Source organism: Caretta caretta, chromosome 1 (assembly GCF_965140235.1).
Source record: "Caretta caretta isolate rCarCar2 chromosome 1, rCarCar1.hap1, whole genome shotgun sequence".
NCBI lineage: Eukaryota > Metazoa > Chordata > Testudines > Cheloniidae > Caretta > Caretta caretta.
This window is the reverse complement of record NC_134206.1, coordinates 115,476,357-115,496,967: the sequence shown is the minus strand read 5'-3', so window position 1 is coordinate 115,496,967 and position 20,611 is coordinate 115,476,357. Positions and strand designations below refer to the sequence as shown.

The window sequence follows — 20,611 nt, the reverse complement described above, 5'->3', positions numbered from 1 at the left end:
TAGTTTGTCTTTTGCTGTCGTGGGGATATGCAGCCTTAGTTAATAAGAGCTATGAAGTGCACAGAAATATTAACAGCAGTCATTGAAAGAAGAGAACTTGAGGCTCATGGTATTCTGGCTCCCAGTCCGCAGTGGTCAATACTCTAGGGTGACGGATATTTTGTAGGTCTTTCTCTATTTTATGTGGATTCTGCCCATAAGGTAAAAATTATCTCTACACAACAAAGTATTATAGAAAAGTAATTTTTTTAAAAAGATGTAAATTGTGTTGGGGGCTGTATATCTGGAACGTCTAGCCCCAACTATGCACCACAAATTCTATCCTAGGCCCTGAACCAGCATACCAGTTTTCAGGCTGCTCTGACTGTGCAAATGGATTTTACAGCAGTTTGAAAATATTGCTAAACAGAAACACTTTTGCAACATTTACTAACGTGTGGCTACGTGCTGCGCCATAATGACCACTGTGTTACAGCTCTTTTTTGTTGTCTAGGTCTAAAAAGACACTCTGACTTCTATCTGAAATATAGAAAATACATTAGCCTTTTTATTTAATGACCTCATATTTGATCAATTGTTGTCCAATATGGTTGCCAAATGGTGGTTCTCACACTCTGCAATAGGATTGTCGCTTGTGGGGCATACAAAGACTCAGTCAAGGTATAGTCAAGTAAGTCAGCTGTAAGTCAGTGACCCCATACAAGTCTCATTGGACAACCCCATGGAATTTACTAAGCTCATCAGCAAAACATGATTGCTACAGCACTACACAGAAAGTTTAGGTTCAGGCTTCTTCTGAATTAAGGTTTCCATTCTCTCTTCAATGCTGGTCTCTCTCTAATCCAAATGCTTCAGTCTGGTGTTACAGATACTACATTTCTCTAAACAGAGAACTATACTTTTGTAGTTGGGATGTGTGTGTCTGCCTTTGGTTTAGTATCATTTCAGAATCATTTTTTTGTTACACATTAGATTTAGGGTATGTCTACACTGGCAAGTTTCTGCACCAGATGTTATACCACTTTTATTAAAACGCTGGAATTAAACAGCTGTTGCATATCCACACTGTGCTCCTTGTGACGCTGGAGCGCATCCACGTTAGTAGCTCTTGCAACGGCAAAGACAGCAGTGCATTGTGGTAGCTATCCCACTGTGCAACTGGCCGCAGGGTGCTTTGGGAAGGGGTTGCAATGCCTCATGGGGATGCAGGTTTCCCAATCCCATTGTTCCATGGGCATCCTACTACATTGCCAGCTGCTTTTCAACTGAAGTGTGGAGCGGGAAGTGTGTGACAGGGAGAGTGTTCACACTGGCAATAAAGTACTGGAGCCTCTGCGCAAGTAGCCTTATGACTCTCATTGAGGTGGTTTTTTTGCAGCGCTGCAACTGTGGAGTTTCTGCGCACAAAGTGGCTTGGCAGTGTATACACGTCTGAAGTTTGAGTGCAAAAAGCTGCTTTACTGTGCAGAAACTTGCCAATGTAGACAAGCCCTTAGTTATTTCATTCCAAATTTGATCTTCCTTAATTTTTAATCTTATTGCCTGTATCATTCTTTTATATAAGTTTTAACACATTCTTCACAACAGCTGTTCTTTTAATAAATTCTAGAAACCATATAGTAAACCAGGGTGGTGGTGTTGAGAGGGAAATGGGTAAAGTATCATTTGTTTCAAGCTTCCAAAGGCTTATGATAGAGCAGTGTAAAAATATTTTTAAAATAATTTTAAAATTCTTGGGTGGTGTCTAATTTTCAGTGGATATACTTTGTAGTACTTTTTTGTAGTACCAAAAATTCCTATTACATCATGTTGTATGATTCCACTTGTTGGAGGAGCTGCTTCAAGCTGTGGACCTAGGTTTCCTCCCTGAAGGGGTCCTATCAATGAGGACCATCCTCTTACTATAGGTTTCAAAGTAACAGCCGTGTTAGTCTGTATTCGCAAAAAGAAAAGGAGGACTTGTGGCACCTTAGAGACTAACCAATTTATTTGAGCATAAGCTTTTGTGAGCTACAGCTCACTTCATCGGATGCATACTGTGGAAAGTGTAGAAGATCTTTTTATACACGCAAAGCATGAAAAAAAACCTCCTCCCACCCCACTCTCCTGCTGGTAATAGCTTATCTAAAGTGATCACTCTCCTTACAATATGTATGATAATCAAGGTGGGCCATTTCCAGCACAAATCCAGGGTTTAACAAGAACGTCGGGGGAGGGGGGGGTGAGGAAAAAACAAGGGGAAATAAGTTACCTTGCATAATGACTTAGCCACTCCCGTCTCTATTCAAGCCTAAGTTAATTGTATCCAATTTGCAAACGAATTCCAATTCAACAGTTTCTCGCTGGAGTCTGGATTAGAAGTTTTTTTGTTGTAATATAGCAACTTTCATGTCTATAATTGCGTGACCAGAGAGATTGAAGTGTTCTCCGACTGCAGCCAGCCCCTGCCGCACCCCCTGCCCTGCCTCCAGCCACCCCCCACACGCCCTGTCTGCAGCCAGCCCCTGCTGCACCCCCTGCCCTGCCTCCAGCTACCCCCTGCATCCCCTGCCTGCAGCCAGCCCCTGTCTCCAGCCACCCCCTGCCGCACCCCCTGCATCCCCTGCCTCCAGCCAGCCCCTGCTGCACCCCCTGCGTGCCCTGCCTCCAGCCACCCCCTGCATGCCCTGCCTGCAGCCAGCCCCTGCCGCACCCCCTGCCTCCAGCCATCCCCTGCAGCCAGCCCCCGCCTCCAGCCGCCCCTGCCCGCAGCCAGCCCTCGTCTCCAGCCACCCCCACAGACCCTGGCCACACCAGGCCCTGTCTCCAGCCACCCCTGCACCCCCTGCCTGCAGCCAGCCCCTGCCCTGCCCGCAGCCAGCCCCTGCCGCACCCCCCTGCCCTGCCTGCAGCCAGCCCTCGTCTCCAGCCACCCCCACAGACCCTGGCCACACCAGCCCCTGTCTCCAGCCACCCCTGCACCCCCTGCCTGCAGCCAGCCCCTGCCCTGCCCGCAGCCAGCCCCTGCCGCACCCCCTGCCCTTTATCCAGCCAACCCCTGCTGCACCCCCTGCCCTGCCCACACCAGCCCCGTCTCCAGCCACCCCTGCACCCCCTGCCCGCAGCAGGCCCTGCCGCACCCCCTGCCCTGCCCGCACCAGCCCCTGGGACACCCCCTGCCCTGCCCGCAGCCAGCCCCTGTCTCCAGCCAGTCCTGCACCCCCCTGCCCTGCCTGCAGCCTGCCCCTACCTCCAGTCAGCCCCTGCCCTGTTTCCAGCCAGCCCCACACCCTCCTGTCTCCAGCCAATTCCGCACCCCCTTCCCTGCCTGCAGCCAGCCCCACACCCCCTGCTTCCAGCTAGCCCTGCCCCATGTCCACTGGTGCCCTGCAGTTCTCAGGGCAGTAACCTTGCACACCTGCTTCAATGAGGGGGGCATGGAGCAGCTGGGACCCACACATGTGCACACCCTAGGGTGACCAGACAGCAAGTGTGAAAAATCAGGACAGGGGGTAGGGGATAATAGGAGCCTATAGAAGGAAAAGACCCCAAAATCGGGACTGTCCCTATAAAATCGGGACATCTGGTCACCTTAGCACACCCCCAGGGAGTGGTGGGGACCCAAACATGTGAAACGGAGCTCATTTCTAGTTCAGGCCCATCTTTTTAAAAAAGAACTTTAGGCAGGGTTAACATACATCCGTATTTTCCCGGACAGGTCAGGCTTTTTGGTTCTTAAATCGGATGTATGGTAACCCTGTTGGTACAAAAAATACATACTGGGGCACATCCCTTAAATCAGAACTTTTTATAGGGAACCGGTTGTTAAGATTTTGGCAGCTCATCACTGGGTATGTGTACCCCTGGGGGTACTCAGAGGTCTTCCAGGGGGTACATCAACTCATCTAGATATTTGCCTAGTTTTACAACAGGCTACATAAAAAGCACTAGCGATATCAATACAAACTAAAATTTCATAGACAATGATTTGTTCATACTGCTCTATATTCTGTACACTGAAATGTAAGTACAATATTTATATTCTAATTGATTTATTTTATAATTATTTGGTAAAAATGAGAGTATGAATGTTTCAGTAATAGTGTGCTGTGACACTTCTGTATTTTTATGTATTTTATATATTTTTATGTCACATTTTGTAAGTTTTTAAGTGAGGTAAAACTTGGGGGTTCAGAAGACAAATCAGACTCTTGAAAGGGGTTTAGTAGTCTGGAAAGGTTGAGAGCCAGTGAAGTAGAACATAAGATTCCTCGCACAAGTTGCCTGTTCCTGCAATAGTTCCCTGTCATAATGGTTGCTGCTTCACCTGGAGAAGCAATACTGTCATGAGGGGTTTTGAGCTGTCGAAGAGGGGCCTTTGAGCCTGGTGATGGTGGATGTGAGGCAGGAGGGGGAGCCTCAATGCATGGAGAGTTTCATGTGTGCATCAACGGGGCAGATAAATTGGTGAATGAAGTTATGGATGATAATTGAGAGGGGAGGGGTAAGACCGTGAAGGGAGATTGAACATAAGAACCAGCATACTGGGTCAGACCAAAGGTCCATCTAGCCCGGTATCCTGTCTTCCGACAGTGGCCAATGCCAGGTGTCCCAAAGGGAGTGAACAGAACAGGTAATCATCAAGTGGTCCATCCCCTGTCACCCATTCCCAGGGTCTGGCAAACAGAGGCTAGGGACACCATTCCTTACCCATCCTGGCTAATAGCCATTGATGGACCTATCCTCCATGAATTTATCTACTTCTTCTTTGAACCCTGTTGTAGTCTTGGCCATCTAGACTAGATGAGCAGAAATTGGGAGTTTGAAAGACCAGTAAAAGGGTTAGAGAGGTATAACTATAATTTTTCCCCACCCTGCCCTTTACAGTGAGTGTACCATATTTCTTTGAGTGCTTGCAATGTCCATTCCATGTTAGGTGTGTGCGCACCATGAGCTGTCACCAGAAATTTTTCCCTCTCTGGTACCCGTCGGGTCAGCTCTGGTGCTGTGCACTCATAAGGGCTCCAGCCAACACCGCACCTTCTGAGTTTCTTTTTTCGCCTATGATGGTCACTGGAACTGCTCTTCTTTCTTCAGCAAGCTCTCCTCAGTGGAAGACTCTTCTCTGTGGTCTTGGGGTATGTCTACACTACGGAATAAAGTCAAATTTATAGAAGTCGTTTTTTTAGAAATCGGTTTTATATATTCGAGTGTGTGTGTCCCCACAGAAAATGCTCTAAGTGCATTAAGTGCATTAACTCGGCGGAGCGCTTCCACAGTACCGAGGTTAGAGTCGACTTCCGGAGCATTGCACTGTGGGTAGCTATCCCACAGTTCCCGCAGTCTCCGCTGCCCATTGGAATTCTGGGTTGAGATCCCAATGCCTGATGGGGCTAAAACATTGTCGCGGGTGGTTCTGGGTACATATCGTCAGGCCCCCGTTCCCTCCCTCCCTCCCTCCGTGAAAGCAAGGGCAGACAATCATTTCGCGCCTTTTTTCCTGAGTTACCTGTGCAGACGCCATACCACGGCAAGCATGGAGCCCGCTCAGGTAACCGTCACCCTATATCTCCTGGGTGCTGGCAGACGCGGTACGGCATTGCTACACAGTAGCAGCAACCCCTTGCCTTGTGGCAGCAGACGGTACAGTACGACTGATAGCCGTCATCGTCATGTCCGAGGTGCTCCTGGCCATGTCGGCTGGGAGCGCCTGGGCAGACATGGGCGCAGGGACTAAATTTGGAGTGACTTGACCAGGTCATTCTCTTTAGTCCTGCAGTCAATCCTCTTGAACCATCTTATGGTGAGCGGGCAGGCGATACGGACTGCTAGCAGTCGTACTGTACCATTTTCTGCCGAGCAGCCATGAGATGTGGATGGCATGCAGTCCTTCTGCACCGTCTGCTGCCAGCCAAAGATGTAAAAGATAGATGGAGTGGATCAAAACAAGAAATAGACCAGATTTGTTTTGTACTCATTTGCTTCCCCCCCTCCCCTGTCTAGGGGACTCATTCCTCTAGGTCACACTGCAGTCACTCACAGAGAAGGTGCAGCGAGGTAAATCTAGCCATGTATCAATCAGAGGCCAGGCTAACCTTCTTGTTCCAATAAGAACAATAACTTAGGTGCACCATTTCTTATTGGAACCCTCCGTGAAGTCCTGCCTGAAATACTCCTTGATGTAAAGCCACCCCCTTTGTTGATTTTAGCTCCCTGAAGCCAACCCTGTAAGCCGTGTCCTCAGTCGCCCCTCCCAGCGTCAGAGCAACGGCAAACAATCGGGCATCTGAGAGTGCTGTCCAGAGCAGTCACAATGGAGCACTCTGATGGGGCTAAAACATTGTCGCGGGTGGTTCTGGGTACGTATCGTCAGGCCCCCGTTCCCTCCCTCCCTCCCTCCGTGAAAGCAAGGGCAGACAATCATTTCACGCCTTTTTTCCTGAGTTACCTGTGCAGACGCCATACCACGGAAAGCATGGAGCCCGCTCAGGTAACCGTCACCCTATGTCTCCTGGGTGCTGGCAGACGCGGTACGGCTTTGCTGCACAGTAGCAGTAACCCATTGCCTTCTGGCAGCAGACGGTGCAATACAACTGGTAGTTGTCCTCGTCGTGTCCGAGGTGCTCCTGGCCACGTCGGCTGGGAGCGCCTGGGCAGACATGGGCGCAGGGACTAAATTTGGAGTGACTTGACCAGGTCATTCTCTTTAGTCCTTCAGTCAGTCCTATTGAACCGTCTTATGGTGAGCAGGCAGGCGATACGGATTGCTAGCAGTCGTACTGTACCATCTTCTGCCAGGCAGGCAAGAGATGAGGATTGCTAGTAGTCGTATTGTACCATCTTCTGCCAGGCAGGCAAGAGATGAGGATGGCTAGCAGTCGTACTGTACCATCTTCTGCCGAGCAGCCATGAGATGTGGATGGCATGCAGTCCTTCTGCACCGTCTGCTGCCAGCCAAAGATGTAAAAGATAGATGGAGTGGGTCAAAACAAGAAATAGACCAGATTTGTTTTGTACTCATTTGCCTCCTCCCCTGTCTAGGGGACTCATTCCTCTAGGTCACACTGCAGTCACTCACAGAGAAAGTGCAGCGAGGTAAATCTAGCCATGTATCAATCAGAGGCCAGGCTAACCTCCTTGTTCCAATAAGAACGGTAACTTAGGTGCACCATTTCTTATTGGAACCCTCCGTGAAGTCCTGCCTGAAATACTCCTTGATGTACAGGCACCCCCTTTGTTGATTTTAGCTCCCTGAAGCCAACCCTGTAAGCCGTGTCGTCAGTCGCCCCTCCCTCCGTCAGAGCAACGGCAGACAATCGTTCCGCGCCTTTTTTCTGTGCGGACGCCATACCAAGGCAAGCATGGAGGCCGCTCAGCTCACTTTGGCAATTAGGAGCCCATTAAACACCACACGCATTATCCAGCAGTATATGCAGCACCAGAACCTGGCAACGCGATACCGGGCGAGGAGGCGACGGCAGCGCGGTCACGTGAGTGATCAGGACATGGACACAGATTTCTCTGAAAGCATGGGCCCTGCCAATGCATGCATCATGGTGCTAATGGGGCAGGTTCATGCTGTGGAACGCCGATTCTGGGCTCGGGAAACAAGCACAGACTGGTGGGACCGCATAGTGTTGCAGGTCTGGGACGATTCCCAGTGGCTGCGAAACTTTTGCATGCGTAAGGGCACTTTCATGGAACTTTGTGACTTGCTTTCCCCTGCCCTGAGGCGCATGAATACCAAGATGAGAGCAGCCCTCACAGTTGAGAAGCGAGTGGCGATAGCCCTGTGGAAGCTTGCAACGCCAGACAGCTACCGGTCAGTAGGGAATCAATTTGGAGTGGGCAAATCTACTGTGGGGGCTGCTGTGATGCAAGTAGCCCACGCAATCAAAGATCTGCTGATATCAAGGGTAGTGACCCTGGGAAATGTGCAGGTCATAGTGGATGGCTTTGCTGCAATGGGATTCCCTAACTGTGGTGGGGCTATAGACGGAACCCATATCCCTATCTTGGCACCGGAGCACCAAGCCGCCGAGTACATAAACCGCAAGGGGTACTTTTCGATAGTGCTGCAAGCTCTGGTGGATCACAAGGGACGTTTCACCAACATCAACGTGGGATGGCCGGGAAAGGTGCATGATGCTCGCATCTTCAGGAACTCTGGTCTGTTTCAAAAGCTGCAGGAAGGGACTTTATTCCCAGACCAGAAAATAACTGTTGGGGATGTTGAAATGCCTATATGTATCCTTGGGGACCCAGCCTACCCCTTAATGCCATGGCTCATGAAGCCGTACACAGGCAGCCTGGACAGCAGTCAGGAGCTGTTCAACTACAGGCTGAGCAAGTGCAGAATGGTGGTAGAATGTGCATTTGGACGTTTAAAGGCGCGCTGGCGCAGTTTACTGACTCGCTTAGACCTCAGCGAAACCAATATTCCCACTGTTATTACTGCTTGCTGTGTGCTCCACAATATCTGTGAGAGTAAGGGGGAGGAGACATTTATGGCGGGGTGGGAGGTTGAGGCAAATCGCCTGGCTGCTGGTTACGCGCAGCCAGACACCAGGGCGGTTAGAAGAGCACAGGAGGGCACGGTACGCATCAGAGAAGCTTTGAAAACCAGTTTCATGACTGGCCAGGCTACGGTGTGAAAGTTCTGTTTGTTTCTCCTTGATGAAACCCCCCGCCCCTTGGTTCACTCTACTTCCCTGTAAGCTAACCACCCGACCCTCCTCCCTTCGATCACCGCTTGCAGAGGCAATAAAGTCATTGTTGCTTCACATTCATGCATTCTTTATTCATTCATCACACAAATAGGGGGATGACTACCAAGAGGAGGGGTGGTGGAGGAGGGAAGGAAAATGCCACACAGCACTTTAAAAGTTTACAAATTTAAAATTTATTGAATGCCAGCCTTCTTTTTTTTGGGCAATCCTCTGTGGTGGAGTGGCTGGTTGGCCAGAGGCCCCCCCACCGCGTTCTTGGGCGTCTGGGTGTGGAGGCTATGGAACTTGGGGAGGAGGGCGGTTGGTTACAGAGGGGCTTCAGTGGCAGTCTGTGCTCGAGCTGCCTTTGCTGCAGCTCAACCATACACTGGAGCATACTGGTTTGGTCCTGCAGCAGCCTCAGCATTGAATCCTGCCTCCTCTCATCACGCTGCCGCCACATTTGAGCTTCAGCCCTGTCTTCAGCCCGCCACTTACTCTCTTCAGCCCGCCACTTACTCTCTTCAGCCCGCCACCTCTCCTCCCGGGCATTTTGTGCTTTCCTGCACTCTGACATTATTTGCCTCCACACATTCGTCTGTGCTCTGTCAGTGTGGGACGACAGCATGAGCTCGGAGAACATTTCATCGCGAGTGCGTTTTTTTTTCTTTCTAAGCTTCACTAGCCTCTGGGAAGGAGAAGATCCTGTGATCATTGAAACACATGCAGCTGGTGGAGAAAAAGAAAGGGACAGCGGTATTTAAAAAGACACATTTTATAAAACAGTGGCTACACTCTTTCAGGGTAAACCTTGCTGTTAACATTACATACATAGCACATGTGCTTTCGTTACAAGGTCGCATTTTGCCTCCTCCCACCGCGTGACTACCCCCTCAACCTTCCCCCCTCCCTTTTTGCTTGGGCACTGGCCTATGCAGATGCAATGGCCATTTTGGAAACTCTGGGTTTTTCTCCAATGCAGGGACTCTCTTCCAGGCGCTAATACTTGGCGGTCTCAGAGAGGAGAGCACCTCTGGCCCATTGAGCAGCACTGGACCTGGACGCCGGTACCAAACCCGGTACCAATCCTCAGGATCGGATCAGAGCAGGCGAAGAAGAGGATCACCCCTGCTGGTGCAGAACTCCTCATCCTCTTCTCCAGATGAGGCAGTGTCAGGGATGGGCATGTCACCTCCCCATGATGACTTCAGAGCCCATTAAGAGCTCTTGAAAAGAGTGGACTTTGAACCTCTGGCTGGAAATGGAGGTTGTCAAAGAGCCCTCCCACAGCCTGGTCAATATTTTGACTGTGGCAGCCCTATCAAAGGTGGCTCTCCCTCTCACTAAGGCCATCGTGGGCCAGTTAAAGCTCTGTGGGAAAACCCCATCTTCCCTGCCTTCCACCTCAAAAAAGAGCCAAAAAAATAGTATTTTGGTCCCTCTCTTGGGTATGAGTACTTGTACTCCCACCCCCTCCTGGGTTCCTGGTGGTCTCAGTGACAAACAAGAGGGACAGACAAGGGCAATAAGCTGTGACCTCCAAGGCAAAAGACTAGATCTTTTTGGTAGAAAGGTTTATTCTACAGGAGTTCTACAGCTCGGCATCTCCAACCAGCAGGCTTTTGCTGGGGAGGTACGATTTCATTGTCTGGGACTTTATGTTGAAATTCAAGGACTCGCTTCCCCAGGAATTCAGGCAGCAGTTCTCTTCTTTGGTTGAGGAGGGGAAGTCTGTAGTCAGGGCTTTCCTGTAGGCTGCCCTGGATGCGGCAGACTCGGTGGCTAGATCCTTAGCTTTTGCAGTAGTCATGCGCAGATGCTCTTGGTTCCAGTCCTCGTGACTGGTAACAGAGATCCAGCAGTTGATTCAGGACCTTCCACCTGAAGATGCTTCGCTCTTCTCAGAACAAACAGATGCAAAGCTCCGCGGTCTGAAAGACTCCAGAGCCACCCTTAAGTCCTGAGTCTTTACACTCTGAAGCCTTCAACAAAGCACTTCAGGCTCCAGCACTCCAACCACTTCTCAGCTCCACCGCCCCGTCGGGACCTGCAAAAGAAGCAAAGCAGGTGTTTTAGACACAGGCAGTTCCCCCGTCTACCTCAGGGTCTCTACCTGGCCTGCCCAGATATATGGGGGCAGCCAAACAGAACTTTTGATGGGATGTCTGAGGTCATTATACCAGTTTCCGTGCCACTTGATCCTGTCCCCCTTTCGTTTTCGGACCACCTGTCCCACTTTGGCATGACATGGTCTGTTATCACCATGGAGTGCTGGGTGCTAAACACTGTAGGAATTATACGTTCTAGTTTATTTCCACTCCCCACACATTCCTTCCTTCCCTATTCCTCTTCAGGTACCCTTCTCATGAGCAATGTCTGGTGCAGGAGGTGCAAGCCCTCCTCTGCGTGAGAGCCGTGGAGGAGGTTCCTCGGGACTTAAGAGGGAAGGGGTTTTACTCCAGGTATTTTCTAATTCCAAAGGCCAAAGTGGATCTCTGACCCATTTTAGACTTGCGCCACCTCAACGGCTATCTCAAAAAGCTGACTTCTGCATGGTCTCTGTGGCCTCCATCATCCCCTCCCTAGATTCGGGGGACTGGTATGCCACCCTCAACTCAAGAGACGCTTATTTTCACATCTCAATTTTCCAAAGCCACAGGAGGTTTCTCAGGTTCATTGTAAATCAAATTCACTACCAATTTACGGTTCGGCCTTTCAGCAGCCACAAAGGTTTTCATGAAATGCATGGCAGTAGTGGCAGCCTTCCTGAGAAGAAGAGGGGTACAAGTCTACCCGTACCTCGATGACTGGCTGGTCAAAGGCCAGGCCCAGGTGGAGGCCATTATCCACCTCCATACAATCGACCTTTCAGGTGCTGGGGCTTATAAATGAGCAGAAGTCTACCCTTGTCCCTGTACAAAGGATAGAGTTTATCAGAGCAGTGCTTGATTCCTCACAGGCAGGGCTTTCCTCCCAGAAGCCTGTGTCCAGACAATGGTGTAATTAATAGCCCAAGTCAAGACCCACCCAGTCACGACGACCCATTTCTGCCTTAGACTTTTAGGCCACATGGATGCATCCACATAAGTAGTGCAGCATGCAAGGCTACGCCTCAGATCGCTTTAAGCTTGGCTGGCCTCAGTGTACTCACCCAGTCGCCATCACCTGTACTTGGTGCTCACAGTTTGTCACCAGTCAGAACAGGAAATGTCACCATTCGCTCCCTGCAAGGCCACAGCCCGGGCTTACTCACAGAAGCTTTCCTGCTCCGTTGGACTGGACATCTGTTCTACAACTTCCCCTCTGTTCTTCTAGTGCATAAGGTCCTACTGGAGATCAAGCGAGACAGAACGCAAGTCATTCTCATAGCCCTAGGCTGGCCCCACCAACACTGGTTCGACACGCTGTCAGTATCGACTCTGATGCTGTTACTTCTCCTCCTGGACCTGATATCTCAGGACCACGGTCAAATACTCCTCACCTGACAGCTTTGAAACTCCATGGCTAAATCCTGAGGAGTTGGCCTGTTCGGAGCAAATCCACCAGGTTTTGCGAGGTATCAGGAAGCCTTCTACCAGAGCAACATACCTTGCCAAGTGGTAGCGCTTTTCCATTTGGTCTTCCCAGCAAGGTCTCTTGCCCGCACAGTCATCTCTTCTGGCTGTTCTGGAGTATTTGCTGCGTCTGAAACAGCAAGGTCTGGCAATTTCATCAGTTAAAGTACACCTGGCAGCGATTTCAGCATTCCACGAATGGCTGATCGGTTTTCTCAGATGAGATGTCTGTTCATTTTCTCACGGGCCTAGAAAGATTGTGCCCTCAGATTCGAGAGCCCATTCCCCCATGCGACCTGGTCTTGTCAAAACTCATGGGGCCTCAGTTTGAGCTGCTGGGAATATGCCCCCTGTTGTACCTTTCCTGGAAGATGGCCTTTCTGATAACTCACTTTGGCCAGGAGTGTCTCAGACCAGGGCTCTTACATCAGAACCCCTGTACACAGACAGCTTTGCCCTCACCCTGCGTTCCTCCCAAAGGTGGTTTTGCAGTTTCACAATAATCAGTAGGGCCCTACCAAATTCGCGTCCATGAAAAATGTGTCTTGGACCGTGAAATCTGGTCTTTTGTGTACTTTCACCCTGTACTATACAGATTTCACGTGGGAAATCAGTGTTTCCCAAACTGGGGATCCTGACCCAAAAAGGGGATGGGGGGAATCACAAGGTTATTGTAGGAGGGTCACAGTATTGCCACCCTTATTCTGCACTGTTCCCTTCAGAGCTGGGCGGCCAGTGAGTGGTGGTTGCTGACTGAAGGCCTAGCTCTAAAGGCAACAGCTCAAAAGTAAAGGTGGCAATACCATACCGTGCTATCCTTAGTTCTATGCTGATGCTGGCAGCAGCATTGCCTTCAAAGCTGGGCTCTTGGCCAGCAAGCACCGCTCTCTGGCAGCCCAGCTCTGAAGGTAGCACTCCCGTCAGCAGCAGCACAGAAGTAAACTTGGCAGTACTGCAACTGTCCCACAATAACTTTGTGAGTCCCCCACAGTCCTCTTTTGGGTCAGGACCCATACCTTTACAACACCATGAAATTCAGATTTAAATATCTGAAATCATGAAATTTACTATTTTTAAAATCCTGTGACCATGAAATTGACCAAAATGGACTGTGAATTTGGTAGGGCCCTAGTAATCAGGCGATTTTTCTGCCTTTTTTTTCCCCTGAAACCTCTCACAAACAGGAAGGAGCAAAATCTCCACACACTGAACGTTAGATGCACTCTGATATTATACATTGAGAGGATAAAACTGTGCCATAGATCTATGTAGCTGTTTGTAGCAGTAGCAGACAGGATGACAGGCCTTCCTATTTTTGCTGAGCGGATCTCATCCTGGATCACATCGTGCATTCACACATGCTGTGAGCAGGCGGGGGTCCCACCACTGGCTATAGTGACAGCCCATTCTATGTGAGCACAAACTTCCTCAGCAGCTTTCCTGGTCCAGGTGCTGATCCAGGACATGTGCAGAGAGGTGACTTGGTCATCAGTACATACATTTTCTTCCCACTACACCATCACCCAGCAAGCTAGAGATGATGCCAGGTTTGGTCGAGCCATGTTGTGGTCAGCATGTCCATGAACTCTGATCCCATCTCCTATGGTACTGCTTGGGAGACACCAAACGTGGAACAGACATGTGCAACACATCTCGAAGAACAACAGTTACAGAAAGGTTAGTAAGTGATTTGTGACCCAACACCAGCCAAAATCGATCATTTGGGCAACACAGCTCTGTCTGCTGGATACCTAGGCAGAGTAGGTGTGTTCATGTAAATATAGTCTGGTCCTGAAGCCTTCCCCCAAACCCACCCTCCAGCTCATCACTAGCTGTCAGGGGAGAGCTCATTCAGACCTTGCTTACAAATCATAATTTGAAATTATTAGCTTGGCCAACATCGCCAAAACAAATGCACTGAACTTCTCATGAAAAAACAACAGCTATGTGAGGCAGCTAGTTCTCTGTTCATGCTTTTCAAACCTATTATGCTTTTTTCAGGTACAAATGTTTTATCATCTATTGTATATGCTTTTAAAGTGTATACTGTTGACCATCGGGGGAAGGGGGGGTGGGGTGATGCGGAAATTCAGGTAAATCCCTGATGGGGAGAAACACTCACAGGCACCCTGCCGTGATCCTATGCTGTAGAATCACCAGACAACCTTACAGGTTCTAGAGACTCAGATTTACTTGTAATGTGCTTTTAAGGAGTGTATGCAAGTTCTGAGGCTTTTTTGCAAGATAGGTTTGCATGCAAGCCATCTAAATATAGCAGTTAATTCAAGTGGGAGAAGAGAGAAAATCTGCCAGAAGCTGAAAGAGAATGGCCGAAAAACAGTTTTAAAAATGAACAAACAAACAAACTTGGAACAAATCCAAGGACAGCAGGGAACCAATTCAGGCTGCATTCAACCACTACGCTGTAGCATGGTAATATTAAGAGTAAAGAGCAGTAGTTTACACAGATATTTTTTAAAACATTCTCTAAATATTTAACTTGTATATTTGCAGTGAGAAGAACCCAAAATAAATACAAGTCCAATTATTTTCACAGATTCTTCTTGTATTCTTGTTACTCACTAATTTGAGGCGAATAAAGGGGTTTCACATTTTTCCAACAGCTGTTCAAGCTCTTCCATCTCTTTGTACCAGATGATGGCTCTTGCAAGAGAGTTAAACAGGCTGTTCCACAGTTTTAAGACGATGAGTTCATCAAAAGGGTGCAACTTTACAACATGCTGTGGTGAAAAATAAGCAATGCTAAATTCTTCTATTATACAAAAATCTAATTAGCAACTTTGGGACTGGAAAAAATATGAAACATTGAGTATTCAATCACAACTGTATTTCAAGTGTCAGAAAAAGCAAAGCAATGTGGTGGTAGCAGCCGATAAAGTGAGCTGTAGCTCACGAAAGCTTATGCTCAAATAAATTTGTTAGTCTGTAAGGTGTCACAAGTACTCCTTTTCTTTTTGCAAATACAGACTGACACGGCTGCTACTCTGAAACCTGTCATACTGGAGTTTGTGTGTCTACATGACATGGTAGTAAGTGTGGGCCAGTGGCTCGGGCATAGGACTGAAAATCACAGGGCATAGGTTCTGTTCTGAGCTCTGCCACTGACTCACTGTTGTAACCTCTCTGTTCTTCATCTTTATAAAGATAACAGTACTTACCCACCTTTGTAAAGAGCTTTGACATGTATACTTGAGATCATAGCTTTGAGGTTCTGATAACTACACTGCACCAAATAGGAGGGCACTAAATCTCCACAATGCACAAAAGGATTAGCTTGGTTGGTTTTGTTTCAGACATGATGTAGCTTTTTCAGTTCCGTATTTTGGCATTCTGTTTATACCTGTGTTTTCAATTGTAATAGGGATTTTTTTCAGTTAGTATTTTTAAATGAGTTTTGCCTAGGTGTTACCTACAGAAGAGAGAATTAGAGGGACTTTAATATTAAGGTTTGGTCTTGTTTCTCAGACTCGCACAAGCTAGTGTTCTATTACTCCCTTCCATGCTAGCCCTACTAAATTGTTTCCTACAGGCCTATGTTGTTAGTTTTAATATTTAAAGTAAAGTTAGTGGCATGCTATCCATTGCCAGTTCCCTGTGATACTTCTGTGATTCGGCAGTCACAGAATTTTCAGCAGAATTCATCCCTTGCTGCAAAATCGTGCTCCAGAGTCTCCGCTATAATTTTTTTAAATGAATGGTTCTAGTTCTTATGATTCAAAAAGATGATCTTGAAATCATGAACAGATTTGAAAGCAATACAGTGCAGAGAGCCTGCAACAATAGCTCTGAAAACTGTGAACTGCCCTATTCATCTCAGTCAGGGCCCATGGACTCTGCAGTTCCACAGCATCTGGCTTTTGCAGGCAAGCTGCTCATATTTTGTTTTCAGTTTCCCTTCTTGGTCAGGACTGGCCTGCAACTGTTTCTTGCTTTCCAGTTTTCCTCACTAGGGGGAGTTAATCGGATTACAGTGAAACCTCTGCACTGTTCCTTTGAGCTCAGGCAGGAGGGGGTTAGAGCCAGAGCTAACCTACAATTTACAGCCAGGGAGTGCTGGGGGAGAGATGGGGAATGGAATCTAAGAATTTATGCTGGCAAGTAGAGCTAGTCGGAAAAATTCAAATGAAATGTTCATCAGAATTTGTGGATTCATTAAAAGTTAAATGTTTCACTGAGATGGTTCAATTTCAGCAAAGTTCCAGTTGAACCCAGGCAGCAATCCGCCAGAACCCTGCCAGTTTGCCTGCCCAGCTCCTTGGCAGACCACATTGGAGGACTCTTTAGTAGAGAATTTAGAAAACGTTGGTTTTCATTCCTAATTGGAACAAAACTAAATTGTGAAATATCAAAATCCTCAATGAAACTGAATACCATTCTCTGCACAGCTCAACTGGTAAGTTAGACTGGCTGGGGAATAGTGCAGTAGCTGAAGCCCTTGGATCCAGGGAAATGAGATGTAAAACCATCTACAAGCTCTGCACTCCTGTCCTCCTCATTTCTTTGACACATGCAGACAGAGGGATGGCCTGAGCCCAGCTGCATGGACAGCATCACAGGAGCAAAGTCCCAGGGATTGGAGTTCGGCTGTCTGGAGAGCATAGTGAAAACTCGTCAACAAAAGTAGTCACTGTCAAAAATAATCTCTCATGAACGTTATGCCAATAAGAATTTTCAGTTAAAATAGACATAGTTCTGTTTTTGTGTGGGACTGGAGGATTGGAATAAATAGTGTTTCATGACAATGGAATAAATTAATGTTGTTGTGGAATTTAGGAGTTGTTGCCACAGAAATTAGGAGTTGTTGCCTTGTGTTGTGAACCTGGTCTAATTGTGTCACTAAGTACACAGGACTTAGAATATAGAATGCATTCACAGTGATGTTTGTTTGATATACCATAAGAGCTTTGATTATGTTTGGTACCGGAAACATTGATAGAAAAGTAAACTTAGGCCATGTCTACACTACAAAATTAAGTCAACCTAGCTTCCATCGGCATAGGGCTGCCGCAGTAATTACATGGCTTGTGCTTTTCCCCACTTTGCTCCTTGTGTCAGCAGTGTATGTCCTCTCCAGGAGCGCTTTTATTGATTGTACTGTCAGTGCGGGGTATTGTGGGACGCTTCCTGAAAGACAGTAACAGTCTACATAAGCAATGCAGTGTCTATGCTGATACTGCTTTGACCTAATTACTTCACCCTTAACTCTATGCCATTTGTGGAGGTGGAGTTAAGTTGGCGTAGAGGGGCAGTTACATCAGAGAGAGCGAAATGTAAGTGTAGACTCTTCCATAATTTATGTCGAAGTAAACTGCCTTGTGTCAATCTAACTCTGTAGCGTAGACAGACCTTAGAGGTATAGTCAGGTGGACATTCACTATGTAACTTTTGATTTATATAAATGTTGCTATCATTATTAAACATTTATACTGCAGTAGAGCCCAACTTCAACAGTGGGTCCAAAATTACTGGGAAGAATTTAAAGTGAGAATTAGTATTAAATTTAATGAACGTTAAATGAAATAAAAGCTACAAATTGGAAGTTCACTCTTTTTAAAAAAAATTAGTGTTGTCAATTGCTTTTTAAAATAGAGTGGCAGTAGGATGGAGGAGTGGCCAAACCATGTGTGAGCAGGGGGAAATGTTGTAGACATGGAGAACTTTTGCAGCCATTTATTTATGTTCACTTTAGTGCTATGTACCAAAGCAATCGATGTGCTGGTACATTGAAAAAGTTGCTGTATGTCAAAAATAGTAAATGGAATAGTTCTGTTTTATCTTTCAAATAATTTTTAAGTTAAAAAAAATAATTTCACTGTACATGGTTAGTATTATATTTGGGTGATTTGTATTGTAAATGTGTATTCTGTGTCCTATACTACTTTCTTAAAATTAAAATAAACAAGAACTGTTCCTCATATATTTTTTAATTAAGTTAAAGGGTGGAAAGTTTTTCTTTTGTAACACAGAGCAAGAAAGGCCCTCTTGTGGTCATGATTTTAAAAAGTCGTGGGAATTTTCTCTTCTGTGCCTCAGCCAAGCAATATTGTAATAAGAATATTGACTTTAGGGAGAGTTTATCAATAGAAGAAACCATGCATGACACAAGTCTTTTTCTGTTCTTGTCATTCTTATGATGCTAGTTTGAGCCAGTAATTTTTGCACTATTTGCAATTTAGTCATGTAACTTGCTACTTTAGACTATGTATTTTACTGATCATTTACTGCACATATTAATAATGCGGGAAATTATTTATTGAATAATAGACATTTGGATTTCTTAAATAGCTAAAGCACCATATTGTGGAACAAAGAATAGAGTATATTGTAGTTACTTTATATCACAGTTTGCTCCTTCCACCACAAATTTGTGTGTTCTCTTTGACCACTTTGGAATAATTCTTTTTCTCTCTCTCTCTCTCTTTCAACAGCCCAGTGACTTCTCAGTATCTCTAAAGGCATCAGGGAAGAACAAACATTTCAAGGTGCAGCTTGTGGACAATGTCTATTGTATTGGCCAGCGTCGATTTCATTCAATGGATGAATTGGTGGAACACTACAAAAAAGCTCCCATCTTCACCAGTGAACACGGCGAAAAGTTATATCTTGTGAAAGCACTTCAGTGACGTTGAAGATAGACTATGCCACCTAGGCCTCTTATAACTTTCAAGCCTTAGGTCCTAATTCACTTTTATAGAGCAGAGCAATCTACTCCCTGAAGCAGGCTTAAAGGATGGGTTCTTTCCAAAGTGTTTGCTCTGTTGGTTGTTATTGTCCTTTTTTGGTTTGGATTTGTTTTGTTTGCCTATTTTATCTTTTTGGTTCTGTTAATCTCAGATGACCTCCCCTCAGGTTGAAAATTTCACTTAAATGGGCGTTGTAAGCACTCACTTTCATGCCTGAGTTCTAAACTCCCCTCTTCTGTGTACGTTTACATAGTTAGTTCCAATAAACGAGGGGTGTTTTCAATTCAAAACAGTGTTAATCTGTTCAAATTGCTCATGCTGACAGAACTGTTCATTTGAGAGACATCGGACACAGTTTGAATGCACTGAAGCTGCAGCTAATTAAGTGAGATATAGTAGACATAACAGTTGTGGCAGTGAGTTCTGTAGCTATTTTGCTTACCAAGTAGTATATTACAAAAATTCCTAGTTCCTAGAAGCACTCTTTACACTGTACTCTGCTATTACATTGCCTCTTTAACTCTTTGTAAAGAGTACACTAATTAAAGCATTTTGTAATAGTACTTCTTAATCTACTATGGTAAGATTGTAGTAAAAGAAAACTATCTAGTGTATTTTGGTCTGTAATTGCAACAGAGAGGAATTTTCTTTTTTACATTGATTGCTAGAGAAAGAATCATTGAATTGTAAAGGCTGAATGTTTTGGTAATCTACAACCAAATGTGCCATCCACATAATGCTTTTTCCTCTTGCCCTTCTGCTTGTTTGAATTAAACAATTATGTATTTAATTCTCGAAGTAATATGTATCTGTAGCTGATTGTTGACACTAATACAGAAGATTAATAAAAACTGATCTTGGGGTGGGGTGGGCGGGCGTGCTACCAACACTATTATATATATAGATCTATATATATTTGCTTTATAGAGAAAATCTTCAGGGTTTACAGAGGATGGTGGGATTGGTAGTAGGAGACACACAGAATGTTTATGAAGAAAATGCATTTTCTCTTTTCTTTACATTTAAACTCCTTTATGGTTTAAATATACAGTCTTGAGATGGCACATTCCTGAGATTGAAGAAGGGATCTTGAGATCTCAAATTCTTGCATACCCAGTTTTTTGGATATTGTAATAAAACAGATATTATGTCAAGATGGAGTACTGGATTTATCCTTGAGTGGTAGTCATGATGTTGGTTTAGTAAGGTGAAATAGTGTAAATATGGAATTTGTGTATTTTGAATTTGGTCTAAGAAGAAAAAAATTTGAGCAACAATACTGTAGGTAATGAGAAATACTCTGTATGTTTTCAGTATTGGTTACTACGATGAGGAAGACCATAAACTCCTTTAATGAAAATGCAAAAGGAAACTATTTCCTAAGGCCTTCACCTTTTGTTTTATTTGTTGTTTTATCTGTCACTCTGTAATGTGAATAGGATTTACACCAATGCAGCATGATTTGCTTTGATTTAAATCATCTTTGCTATGGGGTTGCCCTGGTGCACTTGCACAGGTGGCTGAAAACCCAGTGTCAGAAAGGCTTGAAAAAGGGTTAAAAAAAGAACAAGATAAACTCATGGAGGATAGGCCCATCAATAGCTATTAGTCAGGATGGGCAGGGATGGTGTCCCTAGCATCTTTGCGAGAAGCTGGGAATGAGCGA

General features: G+C 46.1%; 1 protein-coding gene across 5 annotated transcripts in view; it reads left to right on the top strand.

The window, feature by feature from the left end:
* Positions 1-20,099, top strand: part of NCK2 (NCK adaptor protein 2) — a 164,108-nt gene extending 144,009 nt beyond the window's left edge. For all 5 annotated transcript variants that reach the window (XM_048856933.2, XM_075130230.1, XM_048856913.2 and 2 more), the window contains one exon: positions 18,691-20,099. In XM_048856933.2, coding sequence (XP_048712890.1) covers positions 18,691-18,885 — 195 coding nt within the window. In that variant the 3' untranslated portion in view covers positions 18,886-20,099. The remainder of the gene's footprint in view (positions 1-18,690) is intronic.
* Positions 20,100-20,611: the final 512 nt, after the last annotated feature.